General features: G+C 40.6%; 3 protein-coding genes across 5 annotated transcripts; 2 read left to right on the top strand and 1 right to left on the bottom strand.

Annotated features, from left to right (window-relative positions):
* Window positions 1–428: 428 nt before the first annotated feature.
* Window positions 429–5,434, top strand: LOC122769218 (D-amino-acid oxidase-like). The gene is made up of 11 exons (XM_044025587.1): window positions 429–511; window positions 1,755–1,950; window positions 2,035–2,149; window positions 2,412–2,488; window positions 2,620–2,685; window positions 3,326–3,380; window positions 3,476–3,580; window positions 3,683–3,765; window positions 3,900–4,017; window positions 4,584–4,682; window positions 4,768–5,434. Exons 2-11 carry the CDS (start codon window positions 1,757–1,759, stop codon window positions 4,891–4,893), a joined length of 1,038 nt encoding a protein of 345 aa, XP_043881522.1. The 5' UTR covers window positions 429–511; window positions 1,755–1,756; the 3' UTR covers window positions 4,894–5,434.
* Window positions 5,174–15,546, bottom strand: svopa (SV2 related protein a). The gene is made up of 16 exons (XM_044025586.1): window positions 15,219–15,546; window positions 13,243–13,403; window positions 13,073–13,158; window positions 12,142–12,240; window positions 10,963–11,034; window positions 10,729–10,853; window positions 10,572–10,635; window positions 9,366–9,491; window positions 9,139–9,267; window positions 8,986–9,059; window positions 8,825–8,901; window positions 7,884–7,988; window positions 7,123–7,234; window positions 6,942–7,023; window positions 6,717–6,806; window positions 5,174–6,629 (listed from the first exon to the last, which is right to left on the bottom strand). Exons 1-16 carry the CDS (start codon window positions 15,263–15,265, stop codon window positions 6,423–6,425), a joined length of 1,656 nt encoding a protein of 551 aa, XP_043881521.1. The 5' UTR covers window positions 15,266–15,546; the 3' UTR covers window positions 5,174–6,422.
* A 1,289-nt stretch (window positions 15,547–16,835) lies between these two features.
* On the top strand, window positions 16,836–24,779 carry usp30 (ubiquitin specific peptidase 30). 3 transcript variants are annotated; one of them, XM_044026277.1, is made up of 13 exons: window positions 16,836–16,951; window positions 18,267–18,376; window positions 18,474–18,647; window positions 19,462–19,565; window positions 19,668–19,766; window positions 20,129–20,174; window positions 20,258–20,352; window positions 20,439–20,498; window positions 20,580–20,666; window positions 20,757–20,837; window positions 21,129–21,351; window positions 21,447–21,555; window positions 22,745–24,779. In XM_044026277.1, exons 1-13 carry the CDS (start codon window positions 16,881–16,883, stop codon window positions 22,995–22,997), a joined length of 1,512 nt encoding a protein of 503 aa, XP_043882212.1. In that variant the 5' UTR covers window positions 16,836–16,880; the 3' UTR covers window positions 22,998–24,779. The 3 variants fall into 3 exon arrangements, with proteins under 3 accessions (XP_043882212.1, XP_043882213.1, XP_043882214.1); XM_044026278.1 differs by lacking the exon at window positions 16,836–16,951 and adding an exon at window positions 16,958–17,089; XM_044026279.1 differs by lacking the exon at window positions 16,836–16,951 and adding an exon at window positions 17,096–17,223.

Here is a 24,779-nt window from a genome sequence, read left to right as displayed (position 1 = left end):
GGGGCCTAATTCAAAGGGCCTAAAACTGCTGCCTGCAAGCCTGCAGCTACACCCGGCCTTCACTTATCGCAGGGTACCTCACAGTAAGCGATACATGGTCCACGATACCAATATCACAATACAACAATTCTGTGATAATCAATATATGTTGCAAGGCAATCATATATAGCGATGCATCACATTATCTGTCTGACTGAAGAAAACGAAACGTCCGTGAAAAGAAGTTAAAAGTGCAGGATTTCTGTATCTATCTATCTATCTATCTATCTATATAGTATATGTATGAAACGTGCAGTCTGCTCTGTTCTTGACAGATGGTACGTGACGAATGTCTACAACTGCGCTGACTCCGCCCCCTAGTTGTGAGCTCTCGTGCTCTTGCCCTGACCCCGCCCCCTCGTCGTCAAGCCTCCTCACTGATTGGCTGGCGGGCGGTGTCAGGAGAAGTGTTATGAGTCGGTTGTGTGCGACTCAACTTCCGCAGATCCTGCAGCCGAATACCAGACTGGAGGTAAAGTTCGAACTTTTTCAATTAGATGAGTGATTTATCTACAGAGTGTCCGCATCCACTGTGTGCATTTGTGTTTTAAATAATGCAGCACTTCGTAGTCAGTTTTCCTCTGCAGTCACCTCTGAAATGCTGCTTTGATCAAGACTCACGTACACGTTGCTCTCTGTTACGTAATATGCAGCTGGACTTTTAATACAAAATAATAATAGTCTACTCAAATTTTTGGGAACCAACAAAGTAATAACAAGTCTCTGTTGTATCCCAAGTGTGCAAAAAGTACAATATTTATGGTTTAATATCAGTCACCACTGTACATACTATCTATTTATCTATTTTATATCCTTTTGCACTGAACACCTTGTTCCTTTTTTTATTACCTGTACTTTTTTACGTACTTTGACACTCGGTTGCTGCTGATTCTGATTCTGGAAAATAATAAAGGATGGCTTCTATAGAAGAGTTGTGAATATTAGATTTAGCAAGTGACATGATGAAGTGATTTAATTCTTTGTGTTTGTGAGTAAGAAATAAAAAGGACACGAAAAAAGAGTCAATATTTGAATGCTTGGGAACCAAAATGAATGCTGTTTCAATCTTCTAGGGACAAAAAGCTACCAAACTGTCTCTGATTTCAGGATATTGCTGAAAGAAAGAGCATTAGTAACACAGACGTTAAGTATGAAGAAATATCACAATTATTAATCCTCTTAGGGGGAAAAACTGCTTCCAACAACCCCAGTAAAACCAGAATCCAGCCTTGAAAATGCATTGGTACAATTCCTGTCCCAGTAAATGATTGGTCGCGTGTGAGTTCTTCATTTTCTATTAACTAAAAAAAAGATATTTGGGAAACAACATCATCATCATTTCCTGGTTTGAGAAACACATCTCAACATTCTTCAACACTGTCTTACATTTTATGGGCCAAACGATTCCTCGATTAATCGAGAAAATAATCAACAGCCCTATTACAGACATGACAAACATAGTCATTCGTGGAATAAGAACATGATAAAACTAAGTTAAAATCGCGCCCCTGGTCTCAAAAAAACACTTCTAGAATAAATTAATAAATGTAGCATGAGTAGTAACTGTAAAACCCTGTAACTGTGTTATGGCTGCTGTGAAAGCTTATTTTATGTTGTTTTGTTTTTGCATTTCAGGCCTGTAAACCTCTGTCTAAACAGTAAAGGAATATATGATGACTAACTTTCATTTGTTGTTGTATCTCATATTTGTGCAGACATGCGCGTGGCAGTGATTGGAGCTGGTGTCATCGGGCTATCGACGGCTCAGAGCATCTATGAGCACTATCATTCCACTGTCACTCCTCTGACCATCGAGGTGTACGCAGACCGTTTCACTCCACTGACCACGAGTGATGGAGCTGCTGGCTTCTGGCAGCCGTACCTGTACGACAAAGGCAACGTCAATGAGACGTAAGCGCCTTTTGTTTCTCTTCTTTACACAGGCTACAAAATAGTCAGTACCCCCTTTAATGCTGTATTTGTCCTTACCTTCAGACAATGGAATAAAGAGACATTTGACTACTTGCTGAGCTTCCTCAATTCACCAGAGTCCATAAAAATGGGTATATTCCTTCAGTCTGGCTATAACGTCTGCACTGAACCAACCCCAGTGAGTAGTGTTTGTCTCTTTAAGCACACACACACACACACACACACACAGTAAAACTGACCTCAAATGACACTGACAGCTTCTATGATAGCAGGTCAAAAAAAAGAACTATAAATCTTTATCTTTATACAATCTACATAGATACATATTTGGTTTGCTTTTTCATCACACCACATGTTAAAAGTAAACAATCTAGATCACATGAGGGCTCCGTGTTGAAAAAAACGAAGGAGCCTCTCTCATGGTTGCGTTTTGTTTGCAGGATCCTTCCTTTAAAGATTCTGTCCTGGGTTTCAGAAACCTCAGTGACCGGGAGCTGCAGTTGTTTCCTGGATACAGGTAGGTTCTCGCTCTGTGGTGTTGATAAGACGAGATTATCCATGACCACCACAGTACAACAGAAAGACTCTCTCACTGTCTTTGTCTGATGAAGCTCTCAGATTATATTTGGGTCTTCTTTCTATGTCCAGTTATGGGTGGTTCAACACTGCTCTCATGGTGGAAGGCAAAACTTACTTGCCCTGGCTGATGGATTGGTGAGTATTTAACTTATTTCAGCATTAAAACTTTCACAAGCTCTGAACTGAACTCTGTTTCGTCATAATGTGGCACCTGTGTGATGCAACGTTTACGACCCAGCACAAAGATGAAAGAGAACACAGATTGGTGGCTATAAAAAAAACTCTGGGATTTGTTCACTGGCCTATAAATAAGATGATAAAGTAACATCGCAGATGCCAGCTGACATTAAACACCACCACCGACCAACCACTGGCCCATAAATCCTGTATCTACCCTCTGAGATCAATAAAATGTTATCTTATCTCACATGGTCAAGACGTTCTCAGTGTCAGTTTAGAAACCATTGATAGTGATGACCATTTTGTCTAATATCCATCATGTCTAATATGGAATATGTGGAATACAATCATTTTCATGATTAATCGATAATTGTTCGGTCCAGAAAATGTTGAAAAATGTTGATCGTCGTTTCCGTATCTTGCTTGGTCCACAAATCAAAGTCTGCGATTGATTTCTTTTGTTATAAATTCACCTTTAAGACGCTGAAAAACACTCAAAATGATTAATCACTCATCAAATGTGTGACGTGTTCTGATCAAAATGACTAAATCAACTATGTGCTCCATTTAAACACCTTGTTATTCACTACTTCAGGTTGCAGAAGCGTGGAGTGAAATTTTACCACAGGAAAATAGAGTCCTTCAAGGAGGTGAGTCATTATTGTAGTTGCTTAAACTCCAACTTCTCCAGAATGTCTCTGTTGTAATCGCTGTTGTTATCTCTTATTGTCCTTGCCTGTTGCAGTTGGCAGAAACTGGGGCAGATGTGATCATTAACTGCACTGGTGTGAGATCAGGTGATCTTCAGCCGGACCCAGACCTGAAACCAGGCCGCGGTCAGATTGTGAAGGTGAGAGTGAATGACTTTAATTGTCTGTTTATAGTTTGTATGAGCAGCTATAAAAGTGCAGGAGAAATAGTGGACGAGTCGTGTTGTTTCCCTGCGTTTCAGGTGGATGCTCCGTGGTTGAAGCATTGGATTATTACCCACAACTTTAAGACGGGATTCTACAACTCGCCGTACATCATCCCAGGGTAGTGCGAGTGACACCATACCATGAATGGCTGCAGACACATTTTCAGTAGTGTCTGCAATGTCAGCTGGTAGTAGCATTTGGATTTATATTGTTTTGATTTATTTCTTATTTCTAAATTTCTCTTGTCTGCAGGAGTCGTCTTGTGACTGTGGGTGGGGTTTGCCAGATTGGAAACTGGAGTGAACAGAACAACTCCATTGACCATAAGGACATCTGGGAAGAGGCCTGCAAGCTCGTGCCCAGTCTCCAGGTTAGCTGATGCTAAAAGGTTGATTGTCAGGGAGTCATTTTTCAGATGATAAATTCCTTCACTCTGTAAATCATGTTGGCTTTGACAGAGATACCTATGGTCATAGACTTCCAGTTGCAAAACAAACTTCCATTTTGAACCCTTAAAGCTTTGTGATTTCACTGGCACCATGGCAAGTTTTTTCACCCGCAGATTCACAGACACAAAGATACAGCTATCTAACACTCATATGTCCTCTACCATCGATCGATTTTAATCTTAATTAAATCATAGATTACAAAAGTGACATCCTGTGCTACTGAAGAAAACCTGAAACTCATGATTGACACGTTTTAACTCCTCAGGAAAAAAAGGTTTATTGATGTTACAAATCGAGTTTTCCAAAAGACTTCCATTTTAATGTATTTAATGTATCTTTTTTCAGCCAGCAGAAAAAAAGACAATTATTATATTACAGTCTATAGTTTTCAGTTACATGAGAATAATACAATGTTTAAAATAGACCATAGACACATTTTCATGGTGCAAACGTGGGACAACTTCAATGTCTTGTTGTCCAACACTAGCATGCCAAGATAGTGGACGACTGGTCCGGCCTCAGACCTGTTAGAACTAAAGTCCGACTGGAGCGGGAGACCATTCAGGCTGGTGCAACTAACATGGAGGTAAGTCATACTTTTTGACCGGGACTTTTAACTGAAAAATGACCATCGTATGATCTTGTACAAAAATATTGTGACATTATTTTAGGTGATCCACAACTACGGCCATGGAGGTTTCGGACTCACCATTCACAGGGGCTGCGCTGAGGAGGCAGCGAGGCTCTTCGGTCAGATCGTCGACAAAAAAGGCAGCGGACCAAGAGCTCGCTTGTAAATTTGAGTCATGGTGAAGACACTACAATTTAAATTTCATAATCAGTGCCTTTTAATTTAGTGCAATTTGCCAGTGTACAGTACTAGAAATCAGTGGGGGTAACATGATGAAATGTTACAAAAAGTCCCGTCCAGTATTAATTAATAGATGGTTCATCTATGGAAGCAATAATTTGAAAATGACAATGAAAAGCTCAGTAAAAGTAGATACTGACATTATTTGGCGATGAAGCCAAATCTTAGATTTTCTTTAGTATAAAATAACAACAGGAATCCAGTGCTCTTTTTGAAAGATCATTTACTATGATATTATACACATTTACACCTAGAGTATTGACAAGAATCTGTGCACACAGACACACAGACACACAACGCAGTACTCTATCTCAAACACTGGCAGGTTAAGTGTGAGCCTGCTGCTGGATCTGTGCTGGATGCTGTGTTCGTTTGTGTTGTTGTTTTTTATTACTTTGATCAGTGTGTTACTCATAGAAACAGATTTGTCAAAGTCTTTTTCCACATCACCTTTTTTTTTTTTTAAACAAACAAAAGCAAAGACAACACTAAACCAGGTATCAATGCGCTTTTCACAGAGAGACAAAAAGTAACATCCGGGTGAATGAGTTCCATCTGTGCACAATCTCTGAGTGAAGCAAAAGATGCAACATGACTTTGTGGTCCTAACACCATATACTCATTTACTGCTATTTAAATTTGAGACACATTTGGGTCATTGCAGTGTCGAAATTGCAATGTCCTAATACTTGAATGTAAACTTTTATAATTTGTCCAGGATCAGTGGACACTCCATAACTGGAGTTAAATCTGTCTTAACCTTACTTTTTATGAGAGAATAAATACTAGAATGTGAAATATTCTAGTTTAAATAAAAAGTATAATGATGACTGACTGTCTACTTTGTCCTTTCATTCCCTTGACACAAACTCTAGACTTAACTGACTGATCTTCTTTGATGTTGAGCTATTCTTTTCTCCAGCATTGTACTTTTTGTCAAGCCAAGTTTGTTATTAATGCATTTTGAGAGGCAATTAGTCCAGAATGCAAATAAAAGCAGGTTTTTCCACTGAGTTAAGAGCAGATCTCTCAACCACAAATTAAATGGGTAGTTTTAAGGCTCTTAAAAAAAGATAGTTGTTTGAAGCGAATTCATCTAACACTTTATTGGCTGCTCTTTTATTTCTTTTACATTAGAAAAACAGGATTCAAATACTTTGAATATTTGAATTCCTGCTTCTTCAATAAGGTTTCCAAACGTGCCCACCATTTTTTTCTCTGACTTGTTCAGGTCGTTTGGTTTTTCCCAGTCACCCTGTGTGCACTAACACTGTGGAAAAACTGTGACAGCAATGGCGGTTGTAGACTACAAGTACAGTGACGTGTGAAAAGGTTGCGCTGCCTGGCTTACAGGGTCATAGGGTGGGACTGGAGATGGACACGGAAAGCTGGTGTAGCTCTGTTGCCTCTCCTCTCCACTGCAGTGTCCTCCGTTGTTCTCCAGCCGGCGTGTCCTCATCCCTGGGAGCCAGAGTGAGGGATTCCTTCTGAGCTGTGGGAGGAGGCCCGGCCCATCATCTCTTGGCCCCATTCCCGATGGCTGGACTCCTGCAGGCCCCGGCCTGTCGTCTCAATTGGCAGTGCACATGAGGCGATGGCGGCCAGCAGGCAGCAGCAGCAGTACACGGACAGAGCCAGGTATATGGAGGACTCAAGCATCACCTGCAGGATGAAGGCCAGAAACAAATATCTTAACCCCTGTTCATGTTATTCTGTATTTAAATTTCAAAAGTAACAGCTGAGAGTTACCTGTGCAACAAATGGTGTAATGAGTGCACCAACTCTGGCCATTCCACTGCTTGTTCCCAGGCCCAAAGCCCTGGTTGCTGTTGGGTAAACCTGCAGGAGTTTTACGCAACACTGCTCAGATCTGTCTCTCTTTGCTCAGCTATTGATTTAATGTAAGCTGGGCTAAACTCTGTTTGCATATTAAACAATACAAGCAAAACACTGCAGCGTAATTGAATATCTAACCTCGGGAGTGTACACATAGGCCGCCTGGAACCCTCCTGCGATGAAGGCTCTGGCGATGAATATTAACACAGTCATGGACGTTCTGCAAGAGATTGATCAGTGTCATTTAGAGTGGATGAACACAGCGTCCACACTCCGTCAGATGTTTGGAAAAAAAAAATGAAAGTGTGGCCCACAGTACCTCCCAACACAGCCATAGAGTGGAATGATACACAGCGAGAAGACAAAGAAACACAGCGCCATAGTCTTCCTCCTTCCCAGTCGATCAATAGCCCACAGTGTCACCAGCAGTCCTGTGCAAAATAAACAGAAACAGTTGTCAAATCATTTCACGTTAAAACACATCAGCTTCACATGACTCTCTCTTTGTTTCTCAATAGAGTGGTGTTTAAAGCTTGTGTCACCCAGACACTTTTCTCTACTGCGCACAGGAAGTGATATGTTTTTCAGTTTTCTAATCTACTTTCCAATTCCTGCTAATGTCGGCCTTCTTATAGAAAAGCACATGATGTCAATTTAGTAAATTAGTAAACAAAAAATAACAGCTTACAAACTCAAGTCCAAACAGAATAATAACATAAGCAACAACAGGTAAGCACTAATCTTAGTTACTGTCACTGCTCTCTCCAGGTCATCTCTCTGTTTGACTGGTCTGGTTTATCAGGGATACAAGTAAATACTGATCAGCATTCAATAACTGTCTGCATAAAGGGCCTTCAGTGAAAAAACAAACATCAGCAGTATAATAATAAATTCAATTTCATCAAAACATGTTAATAATCACGATATTACATTAGTTCACATGTGGTAACAATACCTGACTTCCACAATAAACACTGTTGTAAAGACTAGATGTCAAAAGCCAGTCACCATACATGACCACCATACATATTTACTGGAAAATACAGTATTACATGTTGAAGAGAATAAAGAAACATGTACCTGGGAATTCAGACAGCGTTGTCCACAGTAGATCTTTATAGTCATCAGAGTTTAGATATTTACACTCCAAGCTGCAAGGGGGCTCCATCTTATTGCCTTTGGACACTAGAGGGCGGCACAAAACAACAACAGGCAGTCACTCGGTCTACAGTCTACAGTGACGCTCACTTCACAGAGTACTATGCTGTGACATATCGGATGCATCATTTCCATGATCTGCAGTCTTGTATAAGTACCTTAAAGGGATACTTGAGAAAAAGTATCTTTACCAGAAATAGACTTTGGTAGAAGTTGAAGTCACTTTTTTATAATATTACTTAGGTAAAAGTCTTAAAGTATATGACATTTACTGTACTAAAGGACAGTATCAAAAGTAATTTTCTGATATAAAATGTACTTAAGTTTTAGAAGTAAAACTTAAGTTAACTTAAAAAGGGGAGGAGTAAGGATTGAGCCGTGGTAGCTCTGTGGTAGGGTGAGTTGCCATTCAACTGAAAGGTTGTGGGTTAAATTCCTGGCTCTTCTAGCCTATATGTGTCCTTGAGCAAGACACTTAACCCCATGCAGTGTGCGAATGGCTGAATAGCAAAACTATAGTGAAAAGCTCTATATAAATACAGACCATTACAAACTCTTCTTCTGATTTTATTTGGTAGTAACGAGTAACAAATATAGTTAGAGGAAATGTAGTGGAGTAAAGGTAAAGGTTGGTAGAAACGTTGCTCCTGTGCTGGCAGTGTGTGTGTGAATGTGTGATGAAAGTGTGAGTGGCAGAAACTGTAGTGTAAAAGCAGCTTTCATCAAGACTAGAAAAGTGCTATATAAATACGGAGCCTTCACCATTAAATGCTGACGATAATGAATCACACGAGTCAATAAACGACCTTGTCACCGTCATGGCTGTGCCAAGTTTAAATGCATGTTCTTTGTGTGTGACTCACTTCCACATGCGCCTCCCTCCTGAAACAGCTCAGTGGTCAGTAGCACCAGTCCATAGTAGGAGAAGGCATTTGCAAACCTGAGAAAACAATAATGAAACAGAGCTCATTCGTCATAAAACACAGATTCATCATGTTCGTTGAACAAGGAGAATTTTGTTTACCAGATAAACCACAGCAGGACGGTGGTCCAGCGAAATTTTGATGAAAATAAGTCTTGAATCTTTCCACGTTCCTCCTGATTAAAAGTGGAGACGGTGTTCAACACGACAGCTGGCCATACATGAATAATGTGTTTTGTAGAAAACAGACTGCACCTGTCTGGCAGCGACTAGTTTTCCCAGTGGCATTGGTGCTCCATTCTCTGCGGCGATGCGCTTCAGCGTGGCCAGAGCTTTTTCTTGGTTTCCTGTCAGCACGTCGTATCGTGCGCTCTCTGGAAGCCACTGCTCCGCCAACCCACCAAAAAAAAATGTCAAAGCTGTAATCTGATGTCTTCACATATAGTAAGACGTCGCAAGACCGATGACGTCATCATACTCACGAAACACAGGATGGAAAAGATGAAGAGAGGAATGGTAGAAAGGCCCAACAGCCAGCGCCAGCCCAGAGTGGGCATCACCAGGATCGCTAAGAGGACCTCAAACACGGTGCCCAAGGCCCAAAATATCTGCAAAAGCAAACACAGTCAAAGTAACTCAGAAAAACAAAAATGTCATGTTATTGTCATTTTATGAGCAAAACAGAGAAAAACAGTGCTGTGCATGTTTTCTGTTTTCTGTTTTCTGCGGTGTCATTACAGTGATGAGTTCACACAATGCTGATTAAGCCTCTCAGCTCCACACAATTCTTTCTGGGTGTCTTAGTGTTTTCCTCGTGTCGCCAATGACAGTCCTGCACTGCACACAGGAAGTGACTTCACATCATGACTGACTGAGGTGAGGTGAGGTGGAAGCACAACAGCTACAAAGCACCAGTAAAGGGAGACGTCTGTGTGTATGGCTGAACAAAATAGAATACAAAACTAGTAAAACCAGGGTTCCCACACCTCGGTTGTCATTAAACTCAAGGACTTTCCAGGACCAATTCCCTCAGATTCAAGGAGTGAATGTTCTAACATTATCTTAAGATGAGAGGGCAACTTGTAAGAGCCGCTTTGCTCGTGGCATCCATTTTTATTGATTTGCATCTGGACAAGTGATTGTCCTTGGGATCTTTGGTCAAAGTCAGTCTTTGTAATTTTCTTTGGTAAACCAGAGATCTTGGAATGTTCCCTGGCATCACGTCATTTGCTCTCTCCTGTTTCACGTTACTCACTCATTGTGGTGCATGGAATGTCACGTCAACGGCGGAGCGAGACAGTGGACAGTGTCCAACTTCTCGCTAACACAAACACTCTTTTTAACAATTCCAACAAGTTCTATGGTTTTTCAGCTTCTTAAATTTGAATAGTTTCTGGTTTCTTTGCTCCGTGTAACAAAGAAATCATTAAAACGGAATAATTTTGGTTTGTGGACAAAACAAGACATTTGAGAACATCATCATCATCAAGGTTTGGGTAACACTGATCAACATTTTTCAAGATTTTCTGACATTTTACGTACCAAACAAGTACTCAATTAATCAAGAAAATGATTGTTAGTTGCAGCCATACTCAGAATTCCTCAGAACTTCTGTACTGAGGCTTAAACACTATGGTTATGGGTAAGTGGATGTTTAGTAGTGTGACATAATACAGGTTGGCGCATACCTCAATCAGCAGGATACACGTGGCTCTAGACTTCATCGGCAGAAATTCAGCATACAGTGTCACCCTGATAAAGACAAGACATTTTCGCTGTTAATCCAAAATCTTGAATCATTAACAACAGCGTCGTTTGACACAACGATGAATTCTGTTAACTCACGACTGTGGAGCTCCTCCTATGCCAAAGCCCACCAGTGCACGGAGGACAAGGATCCAGCCGTAGATGGGTGCAAACGCACTCATCACGCCATAGAACATGGTCCACAACACGCTCATCTTCAGACCCTGTGTGTGTGTGTGTGTGAACATGTGGAAAACACATATGTTTGTCTTACAGTAAACACAAACATAAATCAACTCCATGTCAAATTGATGCAAATCATTGGAAACTTACCGTCTTCCTGCCGTATCTGTCAGCGATGTTTCCCCAAAGAGAGGAGCTGATCATCATCCCAATAAACACGGCCTGCAATCAATTAAAAACAGCAATAATATGATGGACAACCTGTAAACGTACACACTGTAAACAGTACAACAGCCTTTGTTACATCTGTCATCTGTTAAGGTGATGTTTTGTGTTATTTGATTGAATCGTTCATTTCCTTTTTTATTTTGGTGTTGACTTCTCATTTCAGATTCTTCACTTCCTGTGACCTGATTGCTAACCCCGCCCATAATCATCCCCAACCTCTTGTAGTACATATATATATATTCCTTGATTTTCAAATTCCATGGTTATCAAACTGTGGTACATATGCTTCCTCTGGTGTTACTTGGAGGAAAAATCAGAAATACTGTTCTACTGTATATACTGCACCAGGGTATGTGATCAGAGTGCGTAAAAAACAATTAACAACAATAATGGCACTATACCAGTGTGTGAAGTGTATGTGAGGGAAGAGGAGGATGATGAGAGAGCAACGTATCTTATTGAGAATAAATCTGCCTCCTGTAAAAAATCTGGAGGCAGACTTATGCTCGACTTATTTATTTACACCACTGTATTTTACCATTGATGTTAATGGTGCTACTTCAAGAGCTCGATATTTTCTCAGGTGGTATAAATTGGTATAAAAAGGTTTGAGAACCACTGGTTGATGATCTTTCACCTGTTTTCGATTCTGTTTTTGCCTCTGCATTTTGTGCTTTTGTTTATGGACTGTTTACTGTGTACCGACCGACCTTGGATTTTCCCCCGAGTAAAGAGATTAGCGTTTTCATCCTCCTGTCAGTGTGTAACAGCTTTATGTTTTGGTGTGAGTCATTATAATTTACTGAATGTGCTTTTTTCTTTTAAATGTTAGTATGAATGCTGTGCATCACAATGAGATATTTTATTAGAAATATGCACTGTTCAAACGCGGTCGCTAAAATCCACTGCGGTTCCTTTGTTTACAAGTTGTCTCATGTTGCACGCGCCATATCTACAGACATTAGAAACCATTAGGAGCACCACTGTTGGTGCTCCACAGGGCTGTCACGGTTCAATTCAAGCACTCGATCGATAACCATCAGGGAGGTCGTCAGGCAACGAAAGCACAAGCACTTTATGGACATTAGAGAGCTTCAGTACCGACGTGAGCAGTGCCACCTCGAGGCTGGGCAGTCTCCATTCACAGTGAAGCTGTGGGGCTAAGATGCTCAGGATCATCATCTCCATGGCATCTGCCATCTAAACAAACACACAAGTGACAATTCACAGTAGATTTGTTTTGCAGTTTTAAGACAGTGGCCTCCTCAGACAAACAGCCAACAGACAGCACAGACATGATATATTGAATATAAACATTATATAAACTAAAGAAGACATCTTCAGGCTTCACAAAATGCATGTTTTTCGTCTCCTTGTGTGTTGTTAAGAGAAAGTTAGGATAAATTATATATCGCATAGTATTTTTAAAAACAGAGAGAAGTGATAATTGTGCAGAAGTCACAAAATAATAGACTTTCTTTCTTTTATGTTTGCTCATAAAAACGTGCCAAGCGAACTTTGAAATGGGACAAATTTCCAAATTTCACAAATTCAATACGAGTTTTATTTTTTGTTCTTTTTGCTCAGGTGTGTATATATAATGGGAAAAAAATTGAAAAACAAAAACAATTTAATCAGATTGCCTATAGGTTGTGCTGAAAAAAAGGATATAAGACACTTTATATTGCACATTCTTATGGCCTCTGTATATACATTTAGACATAGTAATGGTAAAAAGTGTTCTGAGGCTTAAATTGCTCTAGCCTCCACTCATCACGACTTAAAATACATCATACATAAATAACACAGCCATTGGACAATACTACAATAAATAAATAAATAAATAAATAAATAAAAAAATAAAGTGACGTGTAGGTTTGAGTATAAAAGGTGAGGAGCTCAAATTCACTGTTTAGAAGGCTCCGAACATGATTTAAAATAGTTTCCTGAGCGCTCTAACTGTCTTGCTGAGACACGTTTCCAAACCATGCGATCAGACAATAACTGATTCAAAGGACAAAGCATTTCTCACCCAGGATAGACCAGTGAGGATGGAGAGCTTCCACTGAAATGTCCCAAAGCCTATGGCCTCTACGGCATCTTCAACCATGAACGTGTCTGAAGGAACGAGAGAGCATGTGAGTCTAATCCAAGTATGTCAAGTAGGATTGAGGATTTCAAACCAAAACTGCCATACTGTACCATCAGTGGGGTTGGCAAACTCCCGTGGTACTGGAGCTCCATCTGTGAGAGCCACAGACTCCAGGTCAGTCTGCTCTGCAGCAATCCTGATAACCTGCTCTCTGTTCTCGCCGTCATCCTCGGAGCGCGTGCTCTCACCTGTGCGTCGGAAGCGGACAACACTACATACAAAAAAAACCAACAAATATAAGCAGGTCATTACAACGAGAGCAGGGAAATTGGAGGACTCACATACTGCCAAATGACCGGTCAGATTATTTTTCAGGAGACTACAGTGCCAGGACAAACCTGAGTGCAGATGAGAGTCAGAGGCTGTTGCCTAGGTGATCTACGAGCTTTTTCTATCTGTGATTTTGTTAATGGGCGGTGATGCTGTCCTATGGATGAAATGCCAAGTGAAAGCAGCTCTGCACACTTAACTCTGCTGCCTGACAAGCTTATAAAAGCTAATTATCCAGGCAAGTGTATGTTTTTCTAGTGATGGAGGATGTAATCCTCTCCCACGTGTGCATAATAATTAGTTGAATCATGCAAAGAGAACTTCGAGAGAGAGCGAGCCAGTGATGTCTAATCACTGTGATTATTACACCACCGTCGACTTGAAATGAACATCATTGCCGCATACGAGTTTGTAAGGGAACAAGTTCATCCAGGAACGTCTGTCTTTCTCTGTAAGCTACAGTTATTTCCACTGTCAAGCTCTTCAGGATAAAATACAAAAAGTGGTTACGCAACAATAGAAATAAATAACATATTTATTCAGGATGGCTTTTAATACCAAATAGTGCAGTGACACTCTTTTTATTCTTTACATTTTGTATTCTTTACTTATTTATGCTCTTCTGATTGTTCAATTTAGTTGATTAGTCGATTATTACGCGATTACTAAATTAATCATCAACTGTTTTGATAATGAGATTTCAGATTCTTACATGTGATTATTCTCTGGTTAACGAAATCACTCACACTGAACAGCTTTGGTTTGTGGACAAACTAAAACTTTGGAAGACATCGTCATTTTGAGGATTGGGGAAACATCAATCAACATTTTATCTGACATTTAATGGACCAAACAAGTACTGGATTAATTCAGAAAATAATCGATTAAAAAAGTCATTGTTTTTAGTGTTTTATATTTTTCATTGACCTTGTATCTGTGTTTCATTAGTTTTATAATTCACTTTTTTATTCTGCTTTATGTATTTACACCACATACAGCACTTTGAATTCAATTCTATTTTATTTGTATAGCGCAAAATGACAACATAGAGTAAAAAGCTTCCTTTTAACAGGAAGAAATCTCTGACAGAACCAGACTCAAAGATGTGCGGCCATCTGCCTCGACCGGTTGGGGTGAAAGGAAAAATGGGGGACAGAGGAGAGGGGAAAGGGGAGAGAAAGGAGGAAGAGAAGAGGGAGGTGGTAGAGATAGAAGAGAGAGGCCGGGAGCCGAAATACAACAAATGTAACAAGTTATAAGTTTAGACAATACAGTTCTGAATCAGTTATGACATGTTTATAGAACTACAATGTCATGTAGACACACTTTGGTCAAGTCTGCTGAATAAATCTGGATTGGATTCACTGATTTGAGCTTCAAGCATGTGCAGCAGGGTTGAAGTAAATCACGAATAGACACTGAGGCATGACAACAAACACTGACATGTGTTTATAATATAAAACACATCAGAGATAAATATCAGTAAAGCTGCTCCCTGGGAATAAATAAGTCTTCTAAGAGAAATGCTGCTGTAAACAACCTGCGGTACCATCAGGGAGAGAGGGCTGTCTGTTTTAATGTGCTATCAAATGAAATGACTGCTGTTATTTTTCTGTGCTCCACACAGAGATAATCATGTAAACACGACGCGAGGCTGTCAGAGGACGGCGTGTCGGACAAACACACGCTCGACAATTGACCGAATATCACGGAGAAACAAAGGCGTTGAGATGCGGAGAGAGTGTGTTTTACTCACGGCAGCTGTCTCAGTTGGAACAGATCATCGTCCATGTTTGTGTGCATTGGCGTGACGCTCCTTTCCGCCTCATCGTCGTTCACATTGTCTTCGAGGAGAAGCAGCGATTTCAGCACCGAGGAGAGCGACCCTGCAGCTCCGGGGTCCGCCGAACAACCGGCCAATGAGAGGACGTCGTGCGCGAGACGTGGAGCGGGAGCGTGGATAAAGGATGAGTCCGCGTGGGAGCGCTAAGGTCCACACGTGACCTGTCAACAATTCCCGCTCAGTGATGGGACCTGGGACGGATTATGAGGCAGTGGGGGCCCTGGGCTCAGACTGGAAAAGGGGCCCCCACACTCTTAATGTGCTTTTTTTAAGGCAACACCTGACTAATACTTTTAACAATGATACTAAAAATATGAGTGAGTGGCCCTTTTAGACACATCATTTAACTTAATTTGACTGAGGGCCCTATTAAGAGGTGGATAACATCGCCTAAGAGGCCCCATGAAGACATCACATAATGACCATTGTTATTTGGATGAGGGGCCCCAGGAAAACGTTGGGATTAAATTAAATAGTAGCAAAGATATGGGGATAGTAGCACAGAGGCTTGTGCTTCAGGGCCCCCTGAACCCTTGGGCCCCTGGCCCGTTCAGTAATCCATCCATGGATGGGACAATACCACTACTTTAATCTGACAGGTTATCCACAGCCCCAGACTAGTCTTCATGGAGGTTTATTTTCACAAGATTTATTTTGTATATTTATTTTCCAATTTATTTTTGACTTGTATTTGGTTGATTTTCCATTTTTCCTTCCGCCTGATAAAATATAGCAAATATTACAATGATCAGAGCCGACCCAAGGCATAGGAAAACTAAGGGGTTGCCAGTAGCGAGTAGAGAAAAAAAACATTTTAACATATTAAAGAAATCTAGATATCTTTAGATATCTAAACAGTGTTGAGGTTAAATTATTTGGTTTTATTTTGCTCATTCACATTCGTCATTAAACTGGTTTACTTCTAATTCAAGTTCAGTATCGGCACACTTGGTGCTTCACTTTGAATACAAAAGTGTGAATTAAATTAATGTTACTGCCCTCTAATGTTAAAACAAACAAACATGAGTAACACTAGTTTGGAATAAATAACACAACTACAATTAATGCAATTTATAAGCCTACATTTGTATCAATAATAATCAAGCACAGCCTTCTCTAAGGTGGTGGTAAAGGGGTCCCAAATATAATCCTGTTTAGGGCCCCATAAAGGCCCTGTAAGTACTGAACTTTATGAACATTTTAGTTGGGAAAAAAACCCACTTTAATTAATTAAGTTTCTAAGAGCAAAACTGGCCAATGGTGAGACAATAATGGACAGAGATCCGTACATATTTACAAGTTGACCAGTAAAATTTTTTTTTACATTTAAACCGTTTCCATTTTTTATAATGCACCCACGATAGTCCGCTACTAATTCACAGTTGTTTGCTGATTTCTTTCTTTTTCCTTAAACAGTTTCCATCTTCTTGTTGTGAATGTGGTTCTCATTCACAGGTGCGACACAAATAACAAACACTGCCCGGAGCAGCAACTGTGTGCACACATCCGCCCATTTTTCCGTGTGTCCGTCTTGAAACACACCAGCACGTAGCAGCGTTCCGCAATGAAAACAGGATGTTGCGGTACAGACCTGAGACCTCTGATAAGCTTGTCGGGGAGTTTCTTGGAACTGGACCCGTAATCAGGTAAAATCTCTCCATCTGGCAAACTACAACAACACCCGCAGCTGAGCTGCTTCTGCTGCACTGGGTCAGGAGTGAACGCAGGCTACGACGCCGACGTACATTGGACCCAAAAAAGTGCAACATGCGCAGACAGTCCGGGTTAGTGTTTATTCAAGTTGCTGCTGACGGTCAAACACAGCAGTGACATGCTGCGACGATGTTCGAAGATAATAACTTAAATAATTGTTAATGGAAGCGACATAGTTCACCGAGGGCAGCCTAACTTGTGCTCGGTAAGATAAGCTGAATGCTAGCGAATGCTAACGGTGGTGTGGGCTAGGACAGGGTCTATGCGATGATAGGGGTTTGGGGTAATAGGGTGCGTGTCGCAACGTAGACAAATAATATTGTAGTGACCGGCGATGGCTTCCATTGACCACGTCACAATATGCATTAATGTTTTTTGTTTCTTTTTAACATTTGGCAAACAAGTTTCCACTTTCCTTACCAGACCACAAGGATGTGTTGTTGTTGTTACCTGTGTGTTGTACCGTCACCTGGATCCTCCAGAGTGACATGGTTTTACCTAAACAGTGTTCCAGTTAGTGGGAGATTTTCAACTCACAAATTAAACAGCTCCATTCACAACTATCACCAAAACACACCAAGAGAGGAAACGCACTATACGGACAAAAGTATTGGGACACCTGACTGTTAAACCACTTGACTGTAATGACGTATTCAAATACAAACATAGTTAAAATAGTGTTGGTCACCCACACTTCTTGGAAGACTTTCCTCAATATTTTAGATTGTTTCTCTCGATGTGAATTTGTGTCCATTCATTCTGTAGAGCATTTATGAGGTCAGACACTAATGTTGGACGAGAAGGCCTGCCTCACAATATCTGCCCATCCCAAAGGTGCTCGATGGGGATTGAGGTCAGGGCTCTGTGTGGGCCAGTCAAGTTCTTCCACATCAAACAAAAAGTCAACCTGTGTCTTTATAGTCCTTGTTTATACACTGGGCCACAGTCATGTTGAAATAGAAAAGGACCTTCCTCAAACTGTTGCCACAAAGTTGGAAGCATAGGATTGTCCAAAATGTCTTTGTATGCTGAAGTGTCAAGATTGACCTTCATTGGAAATAAGGGGCCAAGCCCAAAGTCTGAAGGACAGCCCCAATTTAATAATTGACAGGTGTCCATATATTTTGAAGAATGTTGTTTATCCCACCAGTGGAGCTGAGACCTTTAGAATAATGTCATGTTACACTGAAGTTGATCTTGCGGCTCAACACCTCACTTTTTTTTGTTTACTGCATATTGTTTTCCCAGAAACAAGATGATTAAAAACTGGGGCGTCGTCGGTGGTATTGCTGCTGCGATTGCAGCTGGAGTTTACGTTTTGTGGGGCCCAATTACAGACAGAAAGAAGAGAAAGAGAGGTAGGTTTTTGGTTGGGCAATGTAATTCACTCATTGTTAAATAGGGGTATCGGTTAGAAAGCAGTAATCTACAATGACTACTTGTGTCTTCTTACAGGTATGGTTCCTGGTCTGTTGAACTTGGGCAACACCTGCTTTCTGAATTCTTTGCTTCAGGGTTTGGCAGCATGTCCGTCTTTTATCGGGTGGCTGCAGAAGTTTTCAGGTTCACCTATGAACCTGTCCTCCACAGACAACCGGCTGTCCAGCACACTGCTTCAGGTGCTCAAAGGTATATAAAACCATTCAGTCATGGAGTTTAGTGGAAATCTGTTGTTCATGGCTAGCACTGTTGCCTTGCAGCAAAAAGTTTGGTATGTTCTTCCCATGTGTGTAGGTTTTCTTGGGGGTTTTCAGTGTCCCCCCACAGTCCGAAAACATGCAAAGGTTAATTGGACACTCATAATTGTCTGTAGTTGTGATTGTGAGAGTGAGTGGTTGTTTGTCTCTGTGTGTTTTGCCCTGTGATGCCCTGTGTCAGCTAGGATTAGCTGCAGCAATCCATGAACCCTCATTTGGAGGATAAAACTGTAGACAATGAATGAAATACCAATCTTCATTGATATAAAATCATTAGATTGATCTTTTAAGACATGCATTTTCCTGTATCTTCTGGTCAAATCTCGTGAGACTCGTGGTCACGCAGACATGACCGGGATTGACTTTATGACTGAGAGCTGTTGGCTCTATTGGCACTAGCTCAAGAGGACAATTTATAATTTATTATGTGTCCTCCACTGTCACTGCAAAGCAGCTTAACCTGACTGTTGTCTTTTGATGATGTGCTCACATTTTCCTCTGCTAGACAATTTGGTAGTGTTATATAGCCTTTAGGCTATATATTGTGAACTCAAACAGGTTTTCAAGGTTTGAGAATTAATTTTTCACCAGTTTAGAGAGATCTCATTTTGAAATTTGAATTTTACAAATGAAACTGAAATATATCTTAATTCTTTGATATCGAACCTTTGTGAATTGGAATCAAATTGATTCAGGAAATCCGTTTGTTTATGTGTTTGACACGGAGGCTGTTTGTCCACTGACAGCTCTGTCCAGTGACGAACCTGGAGAGGAAGATGTTCTTGATGCTGGATGCCTCCTGGACATTCTCAGACTGTACCGGTGGCACATTAGTTCATTTGAAGAGCAGGTTAGTCATCTTGTTGTTTAGTAGTATTTTCTTTTGCTTTACATGATGCGTTTTGTAATTTAAGTCCACTGTTTTCTGTTCGTGTTGCTTTATTTCCTCTAGGATGCACATGAACTGTTCCATGTCCTTACATCTTCTCTGGAGGAGGAGCGGGATCGTCAGCCTAAAGTGACTCACTTGTTTGACATGCATTCCCTTGAGGCAAGTTATCATTTCCCAACATGGACAGAATCGTTTCTTTTGCATGTTGCCTTCCTCCTGCTATATACACAGTATATTACCTGCTATTCTGGGTCAGGTAAAAGAAAAATTACACATAATTGAAACGGTATGGCTTTGTTTTATTCCTTTCTTAGAATCAATCACACAGATTTTACAGCATTTGAAATCCTAATAATTACAAAACTGTAATTTTAAAAACATTTATTTATATTTAATGACCTTTCACGCCCCACATGCAGCACCGCCATGGCCCACTAGGGGTTCACACTTTGGGAATCACTGTCCTACACGTTCACCAGTCATGCATGTTATTCTGTGTGTATATGTTTGTTTTATACCAGAGTCTCCCTGATCAAGATGAGAAAACCATGACCTGCAGAAGTCGAGGTAAGTCTACAAAGGAATTATGGAGCGCAGAATATTAAACTACAGAAAAGTAGTTTTAACGTCATGAATCTCTTGATTCGCAGCGCCTCTCCATCCAATACCAAATCACTGGAAGTTTCAGCATCCTTTTCACGGCCGTTTAACAAGCAACATGTCATGCAAGCGCTGCCGACTACAAGTGAGTTTGTTTGGTTTTTCAGACGGTGAAGAGAAGAGCAAGACTTTCTGTAAGTGATTACTAACATTATATCTTTCTTTTAACAGAGTCCAGTGCGATATGACTCATTTGAGAGTCTCTCCCTCTCCATCCCTTTACCTCATTGGGTAAGCGTAAACAATATAATACAGGCACAATATACCTTTTGTTGCTCTGTCAGTCATAATCTGGTCTGTACTCGTCCTCAGGGTCAACCTCTCTCTCTAGATCAGTGTCTTCAGCATTTCATCTCCTCAGAAACCATCAAAGAAGTGGAGTGTGAGAACTGCACGAAGGTACATTAACTTCAGTGTCAGTGTCCCGGTTGTAATAAGTAATTCAGTGAAAACTATAGATGGATTCTGTGTTTGACTGTTTCTCCTCAGCTTCAACAAGAGAACACAGTGAATGGCCAGTTTCTGAAAAGTCAGAGGACAACATTTGTGAAACACCTAAAACTTGGGAAGGTAACTGTCATTTATATTTTTTAAATGTCATTGTCAGGTTAATATTAAAAATATGTTAATCTGTTGTAAGAAACTGCTCTATGTATACTGTATATGCTCTTTTAGATGCAGTATATTAGTAAAATTGTATACAAACACGCAGATAGAGTATGCACAGTTATTTATTCATATTTAATTTTTTTTTTTACTTAGCAGCATCCAAATACAGTCTTTGTGTGATATCCGCAGAGTGAGAAGATCAAGAGAGGTAACAAATAACTATATTTTTTGTTTTCTGTGACTGCCGTTAAGCTCCCCCAGTGCCTCTGCATCCACTTACAAAGACTGACGTGGTCCAACGAAGGAACTCCCGTCAAAAAACAGGAGCATGTGCAGTTCACAGAGTATCTGTCGATGGACCGATACAAACACAACATTTCCTCGCAGAGAAACGTGCAGCTCCCGTGTGCACCAAAGCCCAAGAAAGCAGAAGATACAGACGGTGTCATTGAAAAGTCCACAGCCAATGGCACTGGTATGTTACATGTAACGTTATCGTCATCTAATGTTGCGTTTCTTTTCGTCATGCGTCGCACACAAAAACTACATTTGTCGTCCTCTGTTTTCCAGACACAGAGCATCACAACAACAACAAACCTTTTTTCAATGGAAACTGTTCATCTTTCTTTCTTCACCCTCCTGGTGTCAACCCACAGCTCAACGTCACATATGGCTTCAGGTAACTTTACAAGGGATATCTCAGTTTGAAGTGTGTTTCTATGAAGTAGCGACACATCGCATCGCACATACAACTGAGTGGCCTGTGCTGTCTAGAGTATCTCTAGAATATGTTCACCTCTTTATCACACCATTAGACAATCACTGATTTTAGCTTATGGGTACACAGGAGGTGCTGCTCTGTTGTTATCTTTTTTTGGTAAGTTTGTGCCACATAGGAAAACTGGAAATATGGATTTCGCACACCAAAGTCGCAAGATAACATATTTGAAGCTAGTCACGGAGGCAGCAGTGGATAAACGACTTATAAATGTTGTGGTGTAAAATCATAAAGTGGTTTACACATTTCAGTTTTCAGCCAGTGAAGGCAAAATATAGTGGCAGATAATATTGCAATATTAAGATATTGCAAAAGGGTCCCCCCCACACATCCTTGAAGTTTATCTAAACAGACGTAGATCATTGAAAGTGCTTGAATTTTGTGCAAGGAAGAAGTTAAGTTGATATTTACTTAAACGTCTCCCTTGTTTGTCATGACGCCACCTACTGTTTCATGCCTTGCATTGCTAGATGTACGCAGACTAGGCCTACACAGAACAAATGTCAAGTCATAATTACTAGCTGTGTTGTGGACACTGTCCACTGTCTCTCTCCGGCATTGACGCGAGAGTCCATGCAGAACAACGAGCAAGTAATGTTAAACAAGAGAGAGAATGGCAACGTGATGCCTGGGAAATGCAAATTCCAAGATCTCTGGCTCATGAGAGAAAATTACAAAGACTCACTTTGACCAAGATCCCAAGGACAATCACTTGTCCAGATGCAGAGCGTGCTGCAAATCAATAAAAGTGGACACCATGGGTGAAGCGGCTCATACAAATTCCTTCCATCTTAAGCTGTGTCAGCACATTCAGTCCTTGAATTTGAGGGAGTTGGTCCTGGAAAGTCTAGAAAGTCATTGAATTTGATGTCAACCAAGGTGTGGGAAACCTGTTGTAAGCATAAGCAGGCACAGGTTTTATGGGTGAATTATTATTATTATTATTTTTTTTTATCCAGCCATGTTTTCCGTGTGAGCGACTGTCTGCTCATAAATACCACATTTATCTTTTTAACCAAAGCAGTTTGTCACAGTGCAACAATAAAAGGAATTCACTAACTTGTCACGGTCTGTATAATTGTTCCCGCAGTTCTCCAGAGTACCTTTTCCAGCTCACAGCGGTGCTGGTTCACCACGGCGACATGCACTCGGGACATTTCGTGACATACCGCCGCAGCCCTTCCTCACCACGCGGCTCGTCGTCCCTCAGTTCCCAGTGGCTGTGGGTGTCGGACGACTCGGTGCGAAAGGCCACTCTGCATGAGGTTCTGTCCTCCAACGCCTACATGCTCTTTTACGAGAGAGTCCGGAGACCGAACCTCGCCCTGCCTTCAGAGGAGTGACCCGAGAGACTGACTGACTGACTGACTGACTGACTGACTGGATGTTTTTTCCAAACTGTGGCAGCGGCGTGAATCCGTCACAACATGGTTCTGAATTAGTGGATTATGACTTTGAGACCGGAGAGCAAAGCCAGTGTAGAGTTGTTGTGGGAGCTGATTTTGTATCATGGATCACAACAACACGTCAGAGATTATGGAATGATTTCTGACCTGAAATCCAGCGGTGGACCCTTTGCCTGGCCTTGTGTAATCCATAAAATCGTGGACCTGCAAGATGTTTTTTGTAACAGTGTCTGTCATGTAACATAGTGGCTTCTACAGGACAAATCACAACTCACAGAAGGATGTTTAGGTCATAGCCTAGCTTTTGTTCATGTGTGAGCTTCGACTTGGCCGAAGTAGATTATTACAGTAGGACTGATGATTTAGTGACATTTTCTTTATTGCATTTGCGCTGTGATTTGCAACATTACGTTGTAAATCCATGGTTCTTGAACTGAGCTTCCTCTAGTGGTACTGGGGAGGAAAATCAGAAATACTGTTCTACTGTTAATACCAGGGTATGTGATCGGAGTGGAGCTGAGAAAATTAAACGAATAACACAAAAATAATAATAATTATAGTCACCTCATCTCTCCCTCCATCTTAATCTAATGTCTATACCAGTGTATGAATTGTATGTGAGGAAGAGGAGGATAATGAGAGCGCAAATGATCTTATTGGGAATAAATCTGCCTCCTGTGTAAAGTCTGTGGCTGACTTTAATATCAGCTCAATATTTTCCTCAGATGGTACTTGGTATAAGAAGTTTGTGAACCACTGCTTTAAATCAAGTTTCACATCACTATACTATAATACATTTAAAAGGAGATGGAGCATCACATCATGAAACCATAAAAATATTTTCTAATGCAAAGATGAAAGGTTTTTATTTAGTATTACATTTGGGCATTGAATATGAAATATAAAAATCAAAACTTCCAAACTGTTTCAAAACTAGTTAATTGTTCAGCCCTGCCTTGTGAAGATGTTACTTGGGCTGGGTGTCATACTTAAATACTTGTGTGGTAGCCACTGAACGTTCTGTTCATCACCTGCAGGACGGAGGATCTAAAGTGACAAATGTAACCAACCCCTCGAGAGTGCAGGGAAGAATTATGTGTGCAGAAAGTTAATGATCGGACCATCTTAAGCTAATTCATTTTTACCATCATGTAATATTTTGGTACAGGAAATATTTATATTTAAGAAGCGGAGAAAAATCCAAACAACCTGTTTGCATAATCATTCCCAGCAGTGTGCTTTGTCGCTACTCGATCAACACAGTTCATAAGCTGTTGAATATTGATATTTTTCTACGTTTCTAATAATCCTTACCACTGTCATGATTTGCAGAGCTGCACAGTTGAGGTTAAAGTGCCATGTTTTAATGTCCGGGGTCTTCATCATGTAAATGCCATGTGTGCTGCACGAATCAGACGACCTCTGTGAGATCTGTTTGACATGCTGCTGATGTTTTAAGAGATTATGCTTTTGACGAATAAAGCCAGAACAAGACTGCAGGTTTTTTGGACAATTTATTCTGAATGTTTTTTTTTTAAAACTCTGTGTAAATGATAAACTGCCATTTTTGTGCCGACCGAACCAACAAAGTCAAAGTGAGAAGTGGCCTGGTGCAAAGGCTGTTGTTACTTTTGCATATTCAAATGTAAAATGTGTGTATTTGTGTGCAATCTGTAAAGATTATTGTTTTCAGGTATTAAAAGAAATAACCAAAACCTG

The sequence above is a fragment of the Solea senegalensis genome, linkage group LG5, assembly GCF_019176455.1.
Source record: "Solea senegalensis isolate Sse05_10M linkage group LG5, IFAPA_SoseM_1, whole genome shotgun sequence".
Classification (NCBI taxonomy): domain Eukaryota; kingdom Metazoa; phylum Chordata; class Actinopteri; order Pleuronectiformes; family Soleidae; genus Solea; species Solea senegalensis.
The sequence above is the reverse complement of the archived record's forward strand: the minus strand, read 5'-3'. Positions and strand labels throughout refer to the sequence as shown.

Bases quoted from the DNA above. Each gene is read 5' to 3' on its own strand.
- usp30 (XM_044026277.1), top strand. From the start codon at position 16,881: ATGTTGCGGTACAGACCTGAGACCTCTGATAAGCTTGTCGGGGAGTTT. The intron at 16,952-18,266 runs GTAAAATCTCTC...TTGTTTTCCCAG, and splicing joins GGAACTGGACCCGTAATCAG to AAACAAGATGATTAAAAACT. The intron at 19,767-20,128 runs GCAAGTTATCAT...GTTTTATACCAG, and splicing joins TTGACATGCATTCCCTTGAG to AGTCTCCCTGATCAAGATGA.
- LOC122769218 (XM_044025587.1), top strand. From the start codon at position 1,757: ATGCGCGTGGCAGTGATTGGAGCTGGTGTCATCGGGCTATCGACGGCT. The intron at 2,489-2,619 runs GTAGGTTCTCGC...TTCTATGTCCAG, and splicing joins CAGTTGTTTCCTGGATACAG to TTATGGGTGGTTCAACACTG. The intron at 2,686-3,325 runs GTGAGTATTTAA...TCACTACTTCAG, and splicing joins TTGCCCTGGCTGATGGATTG to GTTGCAGAAGCGTGGAGTGA.
- svopa (XM_044025586.1), bottom strand. From the start codon at position 15,265: ATGCACACAAACATGGACGATGATCTGTTCCAACTGAGACAGCTGCC. The intron at 11,035-12,141 runs GTACTGAAGCTC...AATTGATTGCAG, and splicing joins AGGTGGCACTGCTCACGTCG to GCCGTGTTTATTGGGATGAT. The intron at 9,268-9,365 runs GTGAGTATGATG...TTGGCGGAGCAG, and splicing joins TCTTTTCCATCCTGTGTTTC to TGGCTTCCAGAGAGCGCACG.